The 20,102-nt window shown below is 38.7% G+C and overlaps 2 protein-coding genes across 2 annotated transcripts in view; both read right to left on the bottom strand.

The window, feature by feature from the left end:
* The window catches only part of itpk1b (inositol-tetrakisphosphate 1-kinase b), a 49,498-nt gene extending 40,857 nt beyond the window's left edge, over positions 1-8,641 (bottom strand). Inside the window, exons 1-2 of the mRNA XM_082143847.1 lie at positions 8,350-8,641; positions 6,166-6,336 (exon numbers count right to left, since the gene is read on the bottom strand). Of these exons, the coding sequence (XP_081999973.1) occupies positions 6,166-6,260 (95 nt within the window). The 5' untranslated portion in view covers positions 6,261-6,336; positions 8,350-8,641. The remainder of the gene's footprint in view (positions 1-6,165; positions 6,337-8,349) is intronic.
* Positions 8,642-9,341: 700 nt separating this feature from the next.
* On the bottom strand, positions 9,342-19,643 carry plk4 (polo-like kinase 4). The gene is made up of 16 exons (XM_082143748.1): positions 19,381-19,643; positions 17,546-17,641; positions 17,346-17,441; positions 16,194-16,308; positions 15,083-16,067; positions 14,909-14,994; positions 14,035-14,390; positions 13,708-13,812; positions 12,788-12,890; positions 12,552-12,701; positions 12,340-12,473; positions 12,108-12,202; positions 11,151-11,277; positions 10,895-11,038; positions 9,899-10,005; positions 9,342-9,708 (listed from the first exon to the last, which is right to left on the bottom strand). Exons 1-16 carry the CDS (start codon positions 19,408-19,410, stop codon positions 9,606-9,608), a joined length of 2,832 nt encoding a protein of 943 aa, XP_081999874.1. The 5' UTR covers positions 19,411-19,643; the 3' UTR covers positions 9,342-9,605.
* Between the last annotated feature and the right edge of the window lie 459 nt (positions 19,644-20,102).

Below are 20,102 nucleotides of genomic sequence, written 5' to 3' on the forward strand. Positions count from 1 at the left end.
CTCATGATCAAATGACATTTCATCTGCCAGACAAAAATGGATGAAAAAAAATGAATCCAAATATATCTAGGGACCAGAATACGGCTGGAACGACGCATCGATTACGAAAATACGGTGATTTGCGTGGAATGCGCCAATGCATAGCACGGTTTATGTTCATGTTTCACATTTAAAAAAACAAAAAAACTTAAGAGCAGATGCTACTGGCTAGTATGGCAGCGCCGCTTAAAGGGATAGTACTCCCAAAAATGATAATTAGCCCAGTTATAGTAAAAAATGTCCTGGCTCTTCCCAGCTTGATAATAGGAGTGAATGGCTGTTTGTCTTTTGAAGTGCATCAAAGTGCATTAAATCATGATTGAAGAGCTCCACGTGTCTCCGGGGGTTAATAAAGGCTTTCTGAAGTGAAGCGATGCATTCGTGTAAGAAAAATTTCCATATTTAAAACTTTATCGACTAAAATAACTAGCTTCCGGCAGGCGGCCGTACGCATCGATTTACGGCAAAAGTAACCCATGAACTTGATGCACAACGTAATGATGAATGTGGTTACCCAGCCCTGATTGTTTGAACCGCGAGAGGCATCAACTGCTGCCGTTGTGAGTCAAGTGGACTTCAAAAGACATTCAGCCATTAACTCCCATTATCAAGCTTGGAAGAGCCAGGACATTTTTTTATATAACTCCGATTGTATTCGTCTGAAAGAAGAATGTCATACACACCTAGGATGGCTTCAGGGTGAGTAAATCATGGGGTCATTTTCATTTTTGGGTGAACTATTCCTTTAATATTAGGGGGGTAACGGTACACAGAAGTCACGATTCGGTTTTGGGTTTGATACAACAACAACTTGGGTTTTGATGAGCAACAAATCCCCAATGCTGGGTTTCTTTTCATTTATTTTGAACAGACAGTATAATAATCGATCATCACTAACAATTGTTAGTTACAGACTAGGTTCCTAGACCTAGACTAGAATATCAAAAAATACTTGATAAGAATTGGGCCAGTAAAGCCCCTCTCTTAAAGGAGAACTCTGTAACTCTAGCGAACTCTAGTCACTTCTTCGCTGATTTTCCCTTTTGTTGTCGCATGTTTTCCCCACGAGCTCCCCCTACAGCTGTGGGGGGGTGTATATTTCACAACACAGTCGTAAAAAACTCACTTGCGGCGGCCTCCTCCCCCTCTCTACCGCTGCTCATGTGCGTTTGTTTTGATCGGAGCAAGCCAACTGTATCGTGTGGAACTATGTCTACCGAGGTGAGTAATCTGGTAATACATCATACATGCGTGTGTGTTTATGTCGAATTGCCGTAAAGCAATTTGTGTTTCGCGCTCGTTCTCGTTCTAGTTCTCGCTTCTCACGAGACTTCCAATTTCACTTTGCCGGGACGGCAGTGCGCAAGTTGCAAGGTTGGTTTTCCGCCTGGGAACGCTGGGGGGAGCGGGGAAAGTCACCAATATCACCAGAACAGGTTGTTTAACCATCCAAATGATTTCTAGACAGTTTTATTAAGTTAAAAAAGTTACCAAGTTCTCCTTTAAATTCTCTAAATCTGTAATGGAAGCAATTAATTTTGTCTATCATTCTTATCTTGCAATGATCTTGCAACACCAAATGGATCTCTACAGAAATCTAGATTAGAGCTCATAGAAGACTGTCAGAGTCATGTAAAACATTGCCAAAACATGAAAAACAACAAGACAGTGCTAGAGAACGCCTGTCCTAGAGAATAATGCAGTAATTTGAAGGGTGTGACAGCAGTTAGAGCCGCTGAATGGATATTCCCTCAACTCAGCTCGAGCAATTTGGTTGAAGAGGTTACAAAAAGATTAACATTTTAATCCACAAAACATTTTTAATCTGTGCTAGTGTGATTGACATGCTCAGAGGGTCACTAATATATTTAAGTGACATTCAGACTTGCAGTTACTTGATTTCCACAAAAACGTGAATGTGGCCCAGCCAGAGACCGCACTTGAACCCAATCAAACATCTCTGGAGAGACATGAAAACATCCACCAACGGCTCCCATCGAACTGGACAGAGCATGAGAGGATCTCCAGAAAAAGGTCTCGGTTGAACCAGCTGTGAATAATAGCAGTGGGAATCTCTAGGCACCACACGATTCGATTGGATAAAACAAGTTTCTCACACCGCATATCCTGTGCAATGAAGCCTGCGATTGCCCTTGTAATTTGCTTCAACCTTCTCGAAATGCATAGAAGATTATTTGATAGAAGATTATTTTATAGAAGATTTTAGGTTTTTTTGTGTGTGAATTGGTGGAATTTATCATTGAAGGATACAATTCTCAGAATCCTTGAAGAAAGAACTGAGGGAGATTTTTTTTCCCTCCCACCTCTAGTTGCAACATAAAAAATAAGCAGATTCCTTTTGTACAATGACATGAGGGCAAGTCAATTTACTATAATTTTTTGTTGTTGGGTGAACTATTTCTCTACACATACTCATACTAGAGTTGTCAAAATTAAAAAATGTGACGATACCAGCATTTCCCTCTAGCATTTTGTAGCCTGGCTCCGCTCTCCTGCGTACTTCCGCTCAATTTTATTTCCCTTCAGTACTACGTCTGGGATTGTGGTGTATTCTTTGGTTTTCTCCGGCCACATTTTTGGCGGCCCAATCAGCGAACAGAGGGAGTGGCTGAGAACGATGACGTTGATGTCGTGCGTTAGTTTGAGTTGTAGGGTTACGTCGCGACCAAAGGTTAGCGATTGGTTATGGCAGATCCAATAGTTTTAAACTTCAACAGAATACCCGCCTACAAGGAAGTTAACGCTTGTCAATGGAGAGAGGCCAGACTCTCTGTACAAATGAAATGTACGAGAGTCTGGTAGAACCAGGCTAAGCCTTTTGAGCGCTGTTGAACAGATTCTTAAACACCTCTGATTGGCCATTGTGTTCACGTGCTCGACATATATCTGTGATTGGTCATTGTGTTCACGTGCTCGACATATATGTCTGTGATTGGTCATTGTGTTCACGTGCTCAACATATATGTCTATGATTGGCCATTGAGTTCAAGCGCTCAACATATTTGTCTCTGATTGGCCATTGTGTTGATGCGCTCAACATATATGTCTATGATTGGCCATTGTGTTCACGTGCTCAACATATATGTCTCTGATTGGCCATTGTGTTCACGTGCTCAACATATATGTCTATGATTGGCCATTGAGTTCAAGCGCTCAACATATATGTCTATGATTGGTCATTGTGTTCACGTGCTCAACATATATGTCTATGATTGGCCATTGTGTTCACGTGCTCAACATATACGTCTCTGATTGGCCACTGTGTTGATGCGCTCAACATGTCTGTGATTGGCTACAATGATCAACAATGACATCTTTGACGTTCTTCACTGAGCGTTTACACAGATACACACGGGAGCGTTTAAAAGCAGGCATCTATCAGCGAATACCTAATATATCCGCTGATAGACTGATCCGCTGATAGACGCTGCTTTCAAACGCTACCTTGTGTATCTGTGTAAGAGCTCAATGAAGAGCGTCAAAGACAACATGTTTTTGAAGCGTTGATCATTGTAGCCAATCACAGACATATAAGTTGAGCGCGTCAACACAATGGCCAAAGGCGTTTAAGAATCCGTTCAACAGCGCTCAAAATGCTGGTATCGTCACATTTTTTTTATTTCAGTGCTGACTTGGTACAGAAGTCTGTCCTTTTGACAACTCTAACTTATACAATACTCTATTTCTGCACATAACGAATCAAACATATTGATGACTCATGTTGCCGTAAACAGATTTCTGTCCAATCAAATGATCTCTACAATGAGATCATGAGAATGTCCCTCCCCCAACCACATGTATCCAAGTTAGCTAGCTAGCTCAACTTCCTGTTTTAATAGAAAATATAGATTTACAGTGAATAACAACATATTTTTGTCTGTTTCTCACACAACGCTACTGTATGGCTTCAAAAGACTTGGAATAGAAAAGTCTTGTACATTTGTCCAATGGAAGAAAGTCAAACAAGTTTGGAACGACATGAGGGTGAGAGAATGATGATAGATCTTATTTTTGAGTGACCTGTCCCTAAAAAAGTGCTAATGTGTAACACACAAAAGCGTATCCATTTGTTCACTGGCTGACAGAGTTGACCGCTTACACTGATCACATTGTTGGATTCCCTCGTTCCTTCACTTTCTCCAACTCTCAGCCACACAATTCCTCACACACAGTCACAGCCAATGAGGAAATCCGATGCAACGCTGGCTTCACACGTTACACAATTGTCCATTCAGCTGGAGACAGAGACAGTGGGGCACAACGAGCAAAAAAAAAAAAAAAAAAGCCTAACCCCACACAAACAAACACACACAATCTTTCACTACACCACACATTTACGACACACAAACCGCTGTGTGTAACATTAACCCTTTGCCGGTCCAGCAATTCAGTTTGCTCAGGTTACACAACCCATACAAACACAGCGCCCAAGTGCAATGTCCAAGTGCTTTGCTATGCCAACTCTCACTCATTCACTCTCTCTCTCTCTCTGAATGCTGGGTAATAATCCAGGGGCCTTTCAGTGATGAGTAAGCCAATCTGCCCGACTGCAAAGTCATAGGGAACAGAAGTGCTGGCACAGTGTTAAAACACAGCCAGGCCAAGATTGGTCACCTACACGCACCATGTAAAATCATTCAAGGGTTTCATAGTCTGGATAGCAGAGATGCTTTATCCACACAACAGGCAGAGCAGAACAAAAACACAGGCTTGAGGAAAATACCGCTAATATTTTACTGCACGCAGGTTTTGAACAGGTAAATTGCCCTTTTGACATTGTGCATTGTGAAAGGAAAAAAAATAGATGACTCTTTATACAAATTAGAGCTGCATGATTAACCGTTAAAAGATTGCGGTCTCGATTCAAAGACCCACGCGATCTCATTCCTAAATGACAATGATTCGCCTGTTTATCCCAGAAGTCCTGTGATAAAAAGGTTATAGTTTGGATATAAACACTGATGTCTACGGTAGTGAACAAAATAGACCAAATCAGCTTTTGAAAGTAACTTGGCGCTTCAAATAACGGTTGTGTTGATTGCATAGTTACACCAGTAGGTGGCGACAAGTGACTGTTAGACGTTATGCGTCATTGAATCATTCATTCAAGAATTTTTTTTATTTTTATAAATAATTTAAGTTAATTAAACATTTTTAAATAGACTTCAGCAATTAACATTTTGTCAGAACCTCTAGTAAATTACATGTTATTTTGTTAATTTGATCTATGTGTGTATATACACACACATATATTTACAAACTTCTATGTTAGATGTGACTAATAGCGATTTTATTTAATTTTTTCAGGAATACAAAATATAAATATAAAGTAAAATTTTGCTAACTTTTTTTCTTAAGTTATAAAACAAAACAAACAACAAAGTAGTAATGAAGGATTTTTATTCATAAGAATTATTTTGTAAATCAAGCTCCAAGTCTCTAGTTTAGCATAAATCTGTGACATTTTATTTTATCTATGACTGCACTGCGATTGCATAAAATTAACAACACACCTTTCCTCAAAAATCCAAGTTTTGACTGCTTGAGTAACCCGACCAGCCTGACATGTCAAGATTTGCTCAACCAATGAGTGAGTTTGGGACGGGGCGATCCATTTACCCAACCAAAAGGCAGACAGGGGAACTGTTTGGGGGAAACCATTTAAAACTTCCCAAATTGATTATTTTTGCTATATTAGTGTGGTACGAGTCATCAGATGCACAGTCTGTCAACCTAAACAAACATTTCTGCTTTTGAGACACTAAGAAATAGTGTCTTCATACGCATCTTATGTTAACATGGCTCTCTGCTGCACTGTATTACACAACCTCAAGCAACCTTCCTGGATCTTTCTCAACCACAGCTCAAAGTCCTCTTTCTATGAAGAAAACATTCAAGAAAAAAAAAAAGACCGTCACACCTTTTTATTGAAACAACTCGATCAACTGATTTATCAAGATCAGCAGAGCAAAAGCAGACACAGAAAACAGCAGTTTTGGATGAACCGCTGGCCACGAGTACAGTGAAAGCCCAACAGCAACAGGCACCTGCTGTGCTCTTACATGGAAACAGATCCAGGCTAATGGATCTATATTCACCTCTCACCTGCACATCTCTGCAAAGGCCAGGAAATTGAGTTTCTTCATCTTCTTCTCGCTGAGCCAATAGCCCACTCGTCTGCCTCTCAGGAAAGTCTGCATTTCAGCCGCTGATGGCCAGATGTGACCGTAGTGCCAATCCAGTGAAAACAGGAAACAGGAGTCTTCTTATACAACCCTGTGAAACCAAAGCCACCAGAGATTATGATCAGAGCCTGAAATGATGAAACTGAAAAGTGTTAAATCCAATAACTGACACTGAACAATAAAGAGGCTGAAATGTTTACAAAAACAGACTCTTGTCCAATATCAATGCTCAAGTTGGACTGTAGATCTCCACGGCTGTGACGCAAACCCAATGAACTGCCTATAGCTAAACTGAATGTTTAGGGTTTCACAAGCACTTCAGTTGGAATGTTCGTGAGTTTCAACGTTCTATTAGAACGTTCAATTCAAAACATCATGGGATGCATCATTAATTAAATGCATCATTCAAAACATCAAAGGTTTTAATTTACAAGAAATGTATGCATTACAAGCAAGTACAAGAATTTTTGATCATTCAATTCGAACGCCTGAACTATCTGATGCATCAATTATGAGTGCGAAAGCTTGAATATTAAGATACGTCATACTTCAGTGTTAAGATTGGATTTGAACATCTGCTGCATTATATGTGAATTCAAAAGGTTTGCTTCGAACATTCAAAGCATTGTATGCAAGTGTGAAAGCTCAGTTTAAAAGCCCACTTAAGTGCCTTGGAACGCGCAGCGTTATTCAATGTGTTGATGTAATTTCCACTGAAACAGGAAGACAGGGCAGGACATATCGAGCAGCTCCTCTCCTTTTTAAAAATAGCCAATACCGTTTAATTTATATCACAGCTTGGCCAGAGCCGTTGAGCTCAGTAAATTCTGTAATCATTCCTGAACCATGTAGAAAATAGTAAATGTGTGAACAAGTAACTGATTTCAGCGTCTATTTATAATGTTGGGGGCGGAGCTTAAGAATCTAAAGAGCATTTGATTGGACAGAAAATCTGATGAGAAGCTGAAGTGCAGAGTGATGTCATCAAAATCTTTGATCCATACTGGCAGAAAAGCGAGACTAAGTTTTGAATGCTTATATCTTCTAGATGCAAATTTTGCCATTGTTTCGGAGCACACTAGCTTATAGATAACAGTAAGGTTAAAATATTCATACTAAAAATCGCAAAAACCTTCATTTCGATTTCATAGGGACTTTAAACATTCAATGCGTTATGCAAACATGCTCTGAAAATTTCAAAACCTCATTGTTGAGTTCAGAGCCTTGATTTGAGCCTTGAGTTTTTAAACTTTAGATTTCAAAATACGAGACAAAAACAAGGTCAAACATTTGATAGGAAAATTTGAAAAAAAAATGCGACTTTGAATTTTCTATAAAAACACTCAAAGTATTATGGGCGAGTTTGATTCATCTTTTGCGAGTTTAACTTTATTTGATTCACAGAATGAATAGGCTAATAAAAAATTTAAAATGTACATACAATTAATCATATGCCAGTTCGAAAATCCTATTGCGAACATTCGAAGCTTTACGGGCGAACTTGCCCGTAAAGCTTTGAATGTTTCAATTTAAAAAATTGAGCTTCAATTTAAAAACTTTCTTTTTTTTAAGATGCATGCATCACATGCGAGTTTAAACGTTTATTCGAATAATCGATCCGTAACATGCGAGTCTGTGCGAAAGATTCGAACATTTGATGCATCACAGACCAGGTGAACCGTGAATCAAATATTCGATGCTTCGCAGAAGAACTGAAAGTTTCCGATCGCTAGAAAGCACCGAGATGCCCACATATGCTGTCCATGAAGGGGGCTCCCTAGAATTTGAAACACAGCCAATGTGTCCCTTCTGGTTTGAGACTTACTTTCACTGTACCAGAATATAAACACAGTTGATTCTACCCATTATACATATTCTGTTCATTTTTGAAAACATATCAGTGGCATGTAGAATCCCGTAGGACTCCTGGAATCCGCCATAAACATCCCATTCAGCAGCAGCAGCGCAAACAAGCTAGCACAGTAACGTTACGTACTTTCACATTCAGATCATCTCAAGTCTTACTGGTGGATGTGGGAAAGCGTCAACTCTTGTTTTCTCCCCGGTGGACACACTGAAAGAGCAGATGCAGCAAAGTAAATACCTGTCTAGCGCATGTTTTCGGACTCCGGTTAGGTAGCAGTTAGCTAGCTGGAGGGCAGTCTGGTCTCCATGACTCGTGTTGTTTGTCTGCCTGTCGCTGAGACTGGGAATTAAAGGAGCTCGAAGATGATCAGATGAATCAAATGCGTTCTGCTCTCAGTCCAGACACCTAGAGAGCGAGCACTGCCTCCTCCTGAGGTGGGGCTGGGCTCAGTTCAGTCCAGCTAGCGTGCGTGCGTGCGTGTGTGTGTGTGTGTGTGTGTGTGTTCCTCCTAAAGCATGACAGGAGGTTTGTGCTGCTCCTGAGCAATGAGTCCACTGTGTGAATGTTGCCGCAAGGAGGCGCCAGTGCAACACAATCTCTTATGTTGAGAACTTCATAAGCAGAAAACAAGGTAATAAATTCAAACCACTCCGAAAAGGTTGTTTTTTTTGCGCGCGCGCGCGTTGGAAAATACTTGTTTTCAACGTGTCTTACGTAATAGATGACTGCAGTAAATCAGGCTTTATAAACAACAGGTGTTCCTGCATACAAAATATTTATATTTTCTTGGTAATGTTTGATTTTAAGCTCCTAAAATAGATGAAGATGTATGCGGTTGCTCCTGCCTGGATAGGCTGGCAAAAAAAAAGAAAGACATTACAAATCTTACTGACCCCAAACTTGTAAAGGTAAATGGTGTATATAAGACATGTATGTTTGTATAAGTAATGTAAACATAAAAAAAAATTACAAAAATAATAAATGTACTATCATGAAGTATACTTTTATACTTGTAATTTTTTTTAGCTTGGGATTTTTTGCATTGCAACAAGCAACTGATTCTGTATGAAAATATTATGGAGTGAAATATGACTGAATTGACAGTTTTTGTGGGATTCATCCATTTATACTTTAATTTGCATTTTGTCATTATCAGTAACCCGCTGAATAGTTCAGTAAATCCTGCTCACACGTGCTTTAAATAAACAGAAGAGAGAAAATAGCAATAATACACCAGGCAGCAGATGTTTAATGCTTGTATGTTTGTACAGCTAACATTTCATTGAAGCACTGAGTTGAACTGGTAGACAAAAATAAGGGCACAAGACAAACACAGAAAAACCCATTATGTACAACATAAAAAATATATAACTTCCATAATCTTTGGGACTATATGTACAAAGGTTTAAAAATATATATTTACAAACACAAAGCATATTCATGAGAATTTGAGAATAAAAAAACAGAAGTGCACAGGTCATATGAACACAGGTTCAGCGTCTGACGCCTGCAGGGCTGGCGAGGAGACCCAGGATGGTGGACAGACAGTGGAGTTTCTCTTTGACCAGCTCTGGTAACTTCTCATTCTCTTTATACCTGAGAGGACACAGACAGTGTGACGATACAGAACACGAGCACTACCAACATGCAAACAACAACAGACCTTATTTCATGGTTTTAAGAAATGTCCCTGGCCTTACTATACAATTATGAAAGTTATTTACATTGCAAATATAGTCATTGTTCTTAAATAATTTTCTTTTGATTTTTGCTTGACAAGCTTTACCTGGTGATTCGTCCATCAGGGGAAGTGAAAGTGATGCAAGAGACGCCAACCTGGACCATCAGCTGGGATCCGTCATTAAACTGAACCCATACCTCACCACTTGTAAGCTAAAAAACAAAAATACATTTATAAATAAACTGAGTTCAATGCTAATACGATAAATATATAAGCAAACTTATAAATATATAATATTTATATTTTATGTTTGTAGATATAATTTCTAAATATGTAGTTTATATAGTATTATTTATATGCATAGTGGTAGATGTATAATATGTATAATACAGGGTTATTATTGTTAAACTCAAACCATAAAAAAACAAACATTTTCATTACTTAAAGGTATAGCGGAGGATCTTTCCAAATTTTAGATAAGACCCGCCCTTTCCACTTTTTGAAAAGTTTGATTGATTCACCAGAATGATTGACAATTAGGAGGACCAATAGTTTAGACTACCCACCAGGAAGTAAAACATCCTCCGCTATACCTTTAAAAAAATAAACATCAAATAAAATATAAAAAACTGTTTCTAAGTTTTAAAATAACTAAAATGGAATAAACTAAAACTTAATCAAAACTACATAGACATAATATAGACCAAAAAAAAAAAAAGTTAATATTATTAAAATGAAAACAAAAAATAAAAAATAAATCTAATTCAAAATATTAAAAACTATAGTAGTATATCAATGATACTAAATTACACTATAATGACAAGGATAATAAATAAATAAAAGTAAATAAATAAACTATTATTAATAATGATACATGGAACAAATTAATAAATATACATAAATAAATAAATAAATAAATAAATATAGTACCACTCAAAAAGTTGCAGACAGTATGAAAATTTATACTTTTTGAAAGCAAAGAACTGTGTATGCATATGTATATATTAATTTAACACCAACAATAATAATAATAATAATAATAAAAAGTCAAAGTTTTAAATGAATCTTTATATCGCTAAATGATCCAGTCAAACACTTTACCTGAGAGGCCCAGCCAATGTTCGGCACAAAAATGGACTTGAGCACCTTCCCTGTGTTAATGGTGCGCTCATCTTTGCCTGACTGAGGTGAGCTGCCTTTAGCCACACTTGCTGTGGTGAAGTCTGATCCCGTGTAGGAGATCATCTAGGCATGAAGAAGACAAATGAGTGACTGTTAGTAGAAAATTTCACTTCAGAGGGGGACGTACTCTTTAATAAATACATGTGCTCGGAGATGATATGTATGCGTGACTTACTGACGGTGTGATGTGTGGTGGCTGTGGCGGACTCACACACACCTGAGCCACCTCTGCAGGAGCCGCTGTGCCGGAGCCAGAGGAACACTGAGGTTGAGGGGCTGGGGAAGCTGGATTGGTGGGTCTCCTGGTGGAGCATAAGACAACCAGTGTGAGACATCTCATGTATGACATTTAGGGTGCTTTCAGACCTGTATATTGTTTGCTTTGTACTAAAACAAGGACTTCACTGCATTTTCTTGGTTCAGTTCGCTTTCACAAGGCAGCATTTCAAAGCATACCAATCAATGCAAGTCACATGTGAGTAAAGCTGTCCTCTTATTGGTCAGAGTTTCCTCTGTGTCATCCATGAAGATGGATTGAAAAGTTCACTCTGCGAGCTTATTGTGTGGTTTTTGTGGTTATCTGGCCAATCAGAGCAAAGAGGGATTTAGAGAGACTGCATCTTCGGACGAGAACCTTCAGAATAGCATAATAGGGGCACATTAAAATGTATATAAATGCAGTTAAAGAGAGAATCAAGGTGCAATGCACGAAGAAAGGCAATTACACAACATTTTAAGATGAAGAGGCACTTTTCAACTGTGATAACTAATGTGCTCACTCACAGAATCAAACACTGCTGCTTTTTATAGAACACATTTCCTGTTATGAATTATGATACCGCTTGGTTCGTTGGTCTATTGAGTCGGATTGCTTTCCGAACTCAACCGAAACGCCCCAGAGTTAGTTATCAATCGTTCATGTGCTCTTGCAGCGAATGTTTTGGTGCGGATCCGAGCGCGACTGCCGTGTTCACATATCCCTAAACGAACCGAACTAAGGGAGAAAACGCGTTAGGTTCTGAGACAAATGCTCCAAACGAGCCAGTTGTGAAAACGCCCATAATCTCAACCAATAGCATGGGTTTAGCTTTAGTTAGCTGGTGAAGGTTGACGGTATAAACACAAGCCTCACCTGCCGATAGTGATGGGAAAGAATTGAGTGTTTTTAGCGCTGCGCTGCTCCTCAGCAGTAATCGCCGCTTCCAAAGACAGACACATTCGATGCCCCTAAGAAAAACACAAACAATCTTGGTCAGCATATAACTGTAGCAAGCAGCACGACCAGACATCTGAGAGTCCTAACATAAATATGAAAGCTGAATTTCACACTTAAACATGCAACCGCAGATGAAGTAATGCATTACCTCCTCAGAGAGCTCCATGTAGACTCTGCACTCAGGACTCAGTCCGCTCAGCCCAACATCACCCTTCATTGTATACGATTTCCCGCTCTTCTCCACCAAACGCACCTGTTCACTCGTCTTATGGGTTTTTGCACCTAATGGCGGATAAAAAGAATGCTTAAGCCTAAATCGGACACACCGTTCACTCCGCTGAGATGATCTGTGCTGCTCACCATCGTAGAAGCACACCTCCAGGTCTGCATTAGGAGTGTTCTCCATCAACATGCACTTGGCAAACTTTGTGTACAATGTGACTTTGGGGGTCTTCGATTTCACCAACAGCACAAACTTTGTGGCATACTGATACTTCTTCCAGTATTTTTCTGCAGGGAAGAGTCAAATAACTATGAATATTACAAACACATCTTGCTTTCAAAAGCTGTCTCAAGTCTTGAATAAGTCATTGTACCCGGTAAATCCTCATAGCTGCAGATGAGAATGTCTTCAGGTGGTGATGGCGGGTGGTCCCGCACAGGGAAACCTTTACCTTCATTGGGCTGGTACACTGTAACCTGAAAACACAGTAAAAAATACAAGAGCATGTGGATTAGAGAGATTGACAGATGTTGATGATAGACCCTTTTCACACTTCCGGGCTTCTCAGAAGCAGTTGGCATGGTGAACGGGAGATAACAGCAAGTATAATTTTTGTATTTCTATTTGCTCCAATAGCAAAAGGAAAAAATGTGATAGAGTTTCCGAAAGAGGAAAAAACTATAGAGCGTTTCGTAATGAAACGTTGGTCAGAAGAGAGAGAGATGTCAAATTTGCAGTCACTCCCTCAGCATTTGTATAAGAAACACCCTCACAGCAGCAGCATTAGTTTTTGTCATTTACTGACCAGGTAATATAACATATAGCGTTATAAATGTGTATTACATTTAAAAAAAATGTAAATATGAAAAACTTTACTAGATGTTTTCTTGCAATGTTGATAACTGTGGAAACGCGTCATCGGTCTGTAAAAAGGGGCCATTGTTTCCCAACCAATAGAGGTAAACTAAATCACGCTATTGACACTAAATAATCGTTTAAAAAACATGTGCATTAGAGCGACACGATTCTGAATAAATTGAGAATCATGTTTTTTTGGAACAGAAATCATGATTCTCCCACGATTCTGATCAGACAACTAAACAAAATAACACGTAATTTGCTAGAGGTTCTGACAAAATTGGAATTGCTGCAGTTAATTTTAAATGTTTTAAACAAGATCAGGCCATCTCTAATGTTAATCTCCTTTCTGAAAATGTTTGATACATCCTGTAACTTCCACATATTAATTAATTACACTATATTACATTAATTATTGATTTTCTAGTCCCTCACCATGGATCCGTCACAGGATATCCTAAGTACTTCTTTGACTCTCTCCTGAGATCCTTGTCCTTTCAGCAGCTCCATACACACCTCTCCAGATTCCAGGATACTAACCTAAAGAAATACACATTGTTGTCACATTATGTTGTTTTAAATGACCAATTCTAACTTATAAGTTCTCTCCAGTGCTCCAACTCAAAGTAAACTGGACACACACACATATGTACATATACACAAACAAAAGCTGCTTTAAAACTATGTGTATTGTGAAAAGAGCTATACTGATCAATTTGACTTGAGTTGTACCCATTATAGGAGATAAATGGCTTCACTCACCACAGCATTTTTGGTTTTTTGTCTGATGGGTTTGAGTCTGGCAGCACAGAGCGGAGGGAAGCTCTTCGTAGGACACAACTTCTCTTTCTTCTCTGTGTTTGCTTTGCCTTTGGAAAGAGGTGGACCCAGAAACTGCAGATCTGAGTAGCCCTGAGGTTCTGACACGTGTCCTGATCCAAACCCATCTTCCCTGCAGGGCCCTGGATTGTTGTGGGAGAAAACGTTGGGTTGCTGCTGGGAATGAAGGCCGCTGGGTTTGTCGCTGCAGGAGGTTTGTGTCCCGATGGGCCCTCGTCCAGAGTGAAAACTCCCACTGCTGCTGTGACTGCTTAGGTCTGCTGGCCTCTTGAACAGTCCTAAAAGTGAAAATGTTTGAAATGTCTCAATATGCAAAGCTATTAAAATAAGTCATATTAAAGTGATAATTCACACAATATAAAAAAATTATAGCATTATCCACTTTTTTTGGTTATGAAAAATGTTCACGCTGCTTTTTTCCCCCATACAATCATTAAAGCAATCCACATGTCTTATGCATTATATTTAAGTCTTGAAGCTAAATGATAGCTTTGAGTGAATGCAGCTCAAACTACTCTACCGTTTCTCATTAAAAATCTATTATATGGCTTTAGAAAACTTGGAATGGTTGCATAGACTACTTTAATAGTGTTTTTATCCTTTCTGAAAATGTTGGCAGTGTAAATAACCATACATTCTCACTGTGGTAAATGAGAAGCTTGGACATTCTACCGAATATTTCAAAATCTTTCTTTTTTTTCATGTCTCGTGTAGAGTAAAAGATTACAGAATTGTAACTTTTTGCTGAAATATTTCTTCCAAAAATATAAATACAGAATTCAGCTGGGAATGATACCATCATTGCTGAACCAGGCCTGTGTTTGAGAATCAGGCATCTGTGGTCTCATTGAATGGGTGGATGTAGAAAAAGATGATCCCGGACTGAGGAAAGAGGGGAACAAAAAGCAGTAATTATAAAATAGATAGTGTAATAATGCTGAAATGCAAACATGCTTTGCACGCCTCTTACTTTGCAGGCTGTTTTACGGGTGGAGAGGGAAGGCGCCCATGCTCAGAGTAGCCATGGTGAACGTTTCTGTAACTGGAGGTTGGTGGAAATGACCGTCCGGTCCCTGGAAGCATCTCTTCTGAGTGGCATCTCTCTAGCTCTGCCTCCTGTGGAGTGTGGCTAAACCTAGCACCGGATCGATCTGATGAATGAGCCCGTCTCAAGTAGCGAGAATGAGGCCTTCTGCTGTCAGCACCCAGGGGAACTCTCTCAATACCCATCCTGGATAAATCATCTTGAAAATCTGGCTGCCAATCTTGCCCACTCTTAAAACTAGAGCTGGTGGAGTGATGGGAGTGGCTGGGGATCGGCGCCATGCGATTGGGTAAGGGCTGTCCAATCATCTTCCTTGTTCTCCTCTGTAGCCGGCTACTGCTGCTGCTGCTATTAGTGGCGTTGGAGGCTGTGGAAATGGTGGCTATACCACTGTCTATGGACCCTCCGTCACTGCTCCCAGAGTCTTTGCTTGCGGTGGGCCCGGTTTGAGTCATAAAAGGGTGGTCCAGCACCGCGGAGAGACTGGGCCTGATTGCAGGGTTCTTTTGCAACAGCTGCTGAATCAGGTCCTGCGCTTCTGCTGATAGGTGAGAGGGCATCTGATATTCTCCCAGAACCACCTTATTGAGGGTGTGTTTCACAGTGTCCGTGTCAAAGGGAGGTCTGCCCGTGAGAAAGGCGAAGAACATGCAGCCCAGCGACCAAACGTCGGACTCCAGGCCGTGAGCGCTGCGTGTAGCCACCTCAGGAGAAATGTAGTTCGGTGTGCCACACATGGTGAAGTGCTTCTCGCTGGGAATTTTGAGTTGCGTTGCCAAACCAAAGTCTGCGATTTTAATGTTCATGCTGGTGGTGAGCAGGAGATTAGATAAGGTCAGATCCCTGTGCATGATCCCATGAGTGTGGAGGTACAGCATTCCTTTTACGATCTGATGCATGAAGTGCCTCGCTGTTGATAACACAAACAAAAACCAACATAAAGACTGAAAACACAGTGTTGATTTTAAAACGGAATTACACGCAGAAAAGATTTTTTAACATTAAACCCTGTAGTGCATTAATGTGAAGAACTAACCCTCCTCCTCTGTAAACGGTTGTTTCCTCTCCTTCAGGTAGCGGCTCATCTCCCCATTGTGACACATCTCCAGAACCAGGTACACATAATTACTGTCCTCAAAGTAATTGTACAGCTTGGGAGAGGGAAATAAAAGGACTGGTCAATACATACTTTTTGAATATAAGCCATTCAGGATAGCAGTTTTCTTCAAGTAACATTGCAAATGCACAATAATATCATTTTACACAAAAGCTCCATCATTCATGCACTTGCTGAGTATAGTTCTTTCCTCAGTATATATCTATACATCACATTGCTGCTAGAAACAAACTTAAATGTAAATATCTGTATTATACTCATTACTCTATAATCTTCCATTATCAACTACCGGTATTCCAGTTTGTCTTCTAATATCTATTAATGCAGTCAGGGCTTCCACACTTTTTGTCCAAAGAATTTCTATGACTTGTCCATGACCTTCACAATTATTTTTATTAAATAGGAGAGAAAATGTTATTATCAGTGTGCAAATGTCTTCAATAAGACCCCGACAAAAACAAATCTCTCTTTAACCTACTTGTTCTCAATGCATTAATAAGACTAAAACAACTACAAATCAGGGCATTTCTTATTATTTCTTTTTATTCAGCCCCTTTTTTTGTTCCAAAACGTCTTGAAAAACCTACATGAGTTTGCTTAATTTTGAAAGTGTGATTTCTAGACCTGGAAAAATAATGTAAATTAATAAAATTGTAATTTTTATTATGAATATAAATTGTTCTAGTCATGCCTAGCTCTAAAATATTTTATTGGCTAAAAATCTTTGTAAAAAAATCTTCAGTAAAACACAAATGACTGCAATATTAATGTAAATTTATGGTTAAAACGAGTGGGAACCTTGAAGAACATTCAGCTCTTAAAACTTCAGCAATCCTGAAATTGAAATACCATTCAAACACTTCAAATAATATTGTGGCCAATGAAACACCCTAAGCTTTTATTTCCACTATAAATATTTCCATTATTATTCAGTGGCATTTTAAGATTTTAATGACCAGTATAAAACATGCAAATCTTTTTCAGATTCAGAAAAAAATAAACAATTCTAATCGAACAAGAGCATCAGTTGATCTGCAGCAGTGAGGTCTGTGATGAGGGTTTGGGACTCACCTCAAGCACTGACGGATGCTTTAACCGACACTGAATCTCCACCTCATTAATGACTCTCTGCACCATGCCAGCTTTGTGCATGGCTTTCTTGTCAATCTGCAAGTACACATGGGAGACAGTGAACGGTTTTGAACAGATGCTGCACAACCAACTCCCCTGGGTGCCACTATAAGCAATTAAACAGAAAAGCATGTTCTTACCATTTTGATTGCCACTTCCAAACCTGTGTTTACAGATTTTGCTCTGTAGACACATGCAAAAGAGCCTTTACCCAACAAGGTGAGAACCTTGAAGTCCTGAAGCATAAAACAAGGAAAAGTTAGATGGAAGAATAACACAAACATAGAATGAGATCATTTCAAGAGCCTGTCCCATGAGATCCATCTCGTCCCTTTGAGACTTTCTGTGTCCCTAAGAATGGCATCCCTATGAAAGCTTGTTTCCAGCACAGAATAAAAAAATATAATAAGAGGCAATTGTTTGCTTTTTATCAGACAATTTTGACTTTATCAAAACTGCAAAAATATTTTATTTTTTTCTCACAATTGCAAGGTATAAACTTGTAATTGCAAGTTTACATCTCGTACTTCTGACTTTTTCCGAAATTTTGAGTGCCCAACTGCCCATCACACAATTCAGTTTTTTTTTCCACCACGGAAAATTGAAATTGAAATTTGTATCTCAGTCACAATTCAGACTTATTTTCTCAGAATATTTACATCTCGCAATTCTGACTTTTTCTCAGAATTTTGCTTATATTTAGCAATTTTTACTTTTTTCCTCAGAATTTTGAGTTTACATCTCTCTTTTTCTAACAATTTTGAGTTTACATCTCTCTTTTTCTAACAATTTTGAATTTACATCTCACAATTCTGGGGGGGGGGGGGGTGTTCGACACGGAATAGCAAAATAAAAAAGGGACATTTTTATCTCACAATTCAGGCTTTTTCTTCACAACTGTGAGAAAAATTGTGAGTTTACATCTCATAATTCTGACTTTTTCCCTCAGAATTCTGAATTTACATCAGAATTTTAAGGTTTACGTTACATCTCTTATTTACTAAGAATTTTGAGTTTACATAAGTTACATCTCACAATTCTGTTTTTTCCCCACCACAGAATAGAAAAATAAAAAACAATACTTAATTTCGAGTGTTCATCTCACAATTCTTTCTGAATTTTGTTTACATCTCACAATTTTTCATTTCTTTTTCTCCAAGGAATAGCTAAATTTAATAAAAAATCTCACACAATTCAGACTTTTTCTCTCATAATTGCGAGTTTGCATCTTTCAGACTTTATTGCAAGTTAACATCTAGTATGCCTTTTTCTCAGAATCGTGAGTTTATATCTCCAAATTCTGAAGCTTCCATAAAAATCTCCTAACGTTACCTCGATTCCAAGATCCACAGATGATGCCAAAATTCTGTCCTCATGTGGTTCTTTTCCTTTAGTAGTCAAATTAAACAGGAATGAATGAATCACTTCCAACATGTTTCATAAAGTGTTTCGACCACGGATCAAGCTGAACACACGAAAGCAGCCCGCTACGCGCACGGTGTGTGTGTGTGTGTGTGTGTGTGTGTGTGATCTTTGTTGACGCGTCACTAGTTACCTGCATCTGATAGTGACATCTGTTCATCACTCTCGCGCTCTCCTCCCGCGACTCTACCTGACACTGACGCTACCGCACGTCGCCTAGCAACCGTCTCCATGCTCATAATTCCCAAAACACCTTTGTTGCACTAAAAATGAACCGCAGATGGATGAACAGAAGGTCCAGACGGTAGTATAACCGTTTCCGGAAAAATCTGAAAGTTTTACCGACAATGTTATTATGAACTGAAGTTTTACCACTGTTTATTTAACATAGCGCTTTGCCAAATTAGAAAGAACAAAAGTGAGAGAAAAAAACAAACAAAGTAAAAACAAACAAAGGGATAATTTTAGCTGGTTTTGGGAGCTTAAAATGTACACACGACCTCAGTAACGTTAGTCTGTCGGGATGAATGGCTCTCGCGACCGCGCTACTTACCTCAATTTTATCTCCGATTGAGAGACTCATTTTCACTTCATAATCTCTTCAAACCGACGATTCGGTGATTGTATCCAAAATATCCTTATTTTCCCGTGAATGTGCGGTGTTTTGACTTGAGCATGACGTATAAAAATGCATTTAATCGATATATTTGTATTCCCCTCCAAAATGTTTGCCTTTCCTCCATTTTGAAAAGTCCGCCCGTTAGAGTGCGTAATGACGTGTCAACGTCGCTGTGCAAATTGACCAATAGGTGATCAGGTTACAAGCACAACACAGAACTACCATATATAGAATGTCAAAATAAAAGTCCTACATTACTACGTTAACGATTTGAAGTTTTTAGTCCCCGGACATATTTAAGGATTTCATAAAATAATTCCATTTAATGGTAGTTTGGTCTTGTTTGTGATTGAAACACTTGCTTTTCTATAATTAATAACATAAATATAGCATTGACTCTGGATAGGTCACTTAAACATTGTGTTTATTTTTACTGTATTTTGTATATTTATGTATATATATATATTTTTTTTTTTTTATGATTTAATTATTACCTTCTCATCAACTGTGCATCCAATAAAAAATATTTTGTGACTCATTAATTACTCCAATGAGTAATACAAATTGAGCAAACATCTCTTGGGGGGAAAATAATACTTATTAAAATTTAAATGAATACAATGCATTTTTTGCCTGTATGTTTTGCAAAAAAATTA

This window comes from Leuciscus leuciscus (assembly GCF_965113295.1).
Source record: "Leuciscus leuciscus genome assembly, chromosome: 17".
NCBI classification, from domain to species: Eukaryota; Metazoa; Chordata; class Actinopteri; order Cypriniformes; family Leuciscidae; genus Leuciscus; species Leuciscus leuciscus.

Excerpts from the sequence above, each read along its gene's own strand:
- plk4 (XM_082143748.1), bottom strand. The coding sequence starts at position 19,410 with ATGAGTCTCTCAATCGGAGATAAAATTGAG. Across the intron at positions 13,813-14,034 it reads AAAAAACCAAAAATGCTGTG|GTTAGTATCCTGGAATCTGG; the intron begins GTGAGTGAAGCC and ends GTATTTCTTTAG. Across the intron at positions 12,891-13,707 it reads TATCCTGTGACGGATCCATG|GTTACAGTGTACCAGCCCAA; the intron begins GTGAGGGACTAG and ends CTGTGTTTTCAG.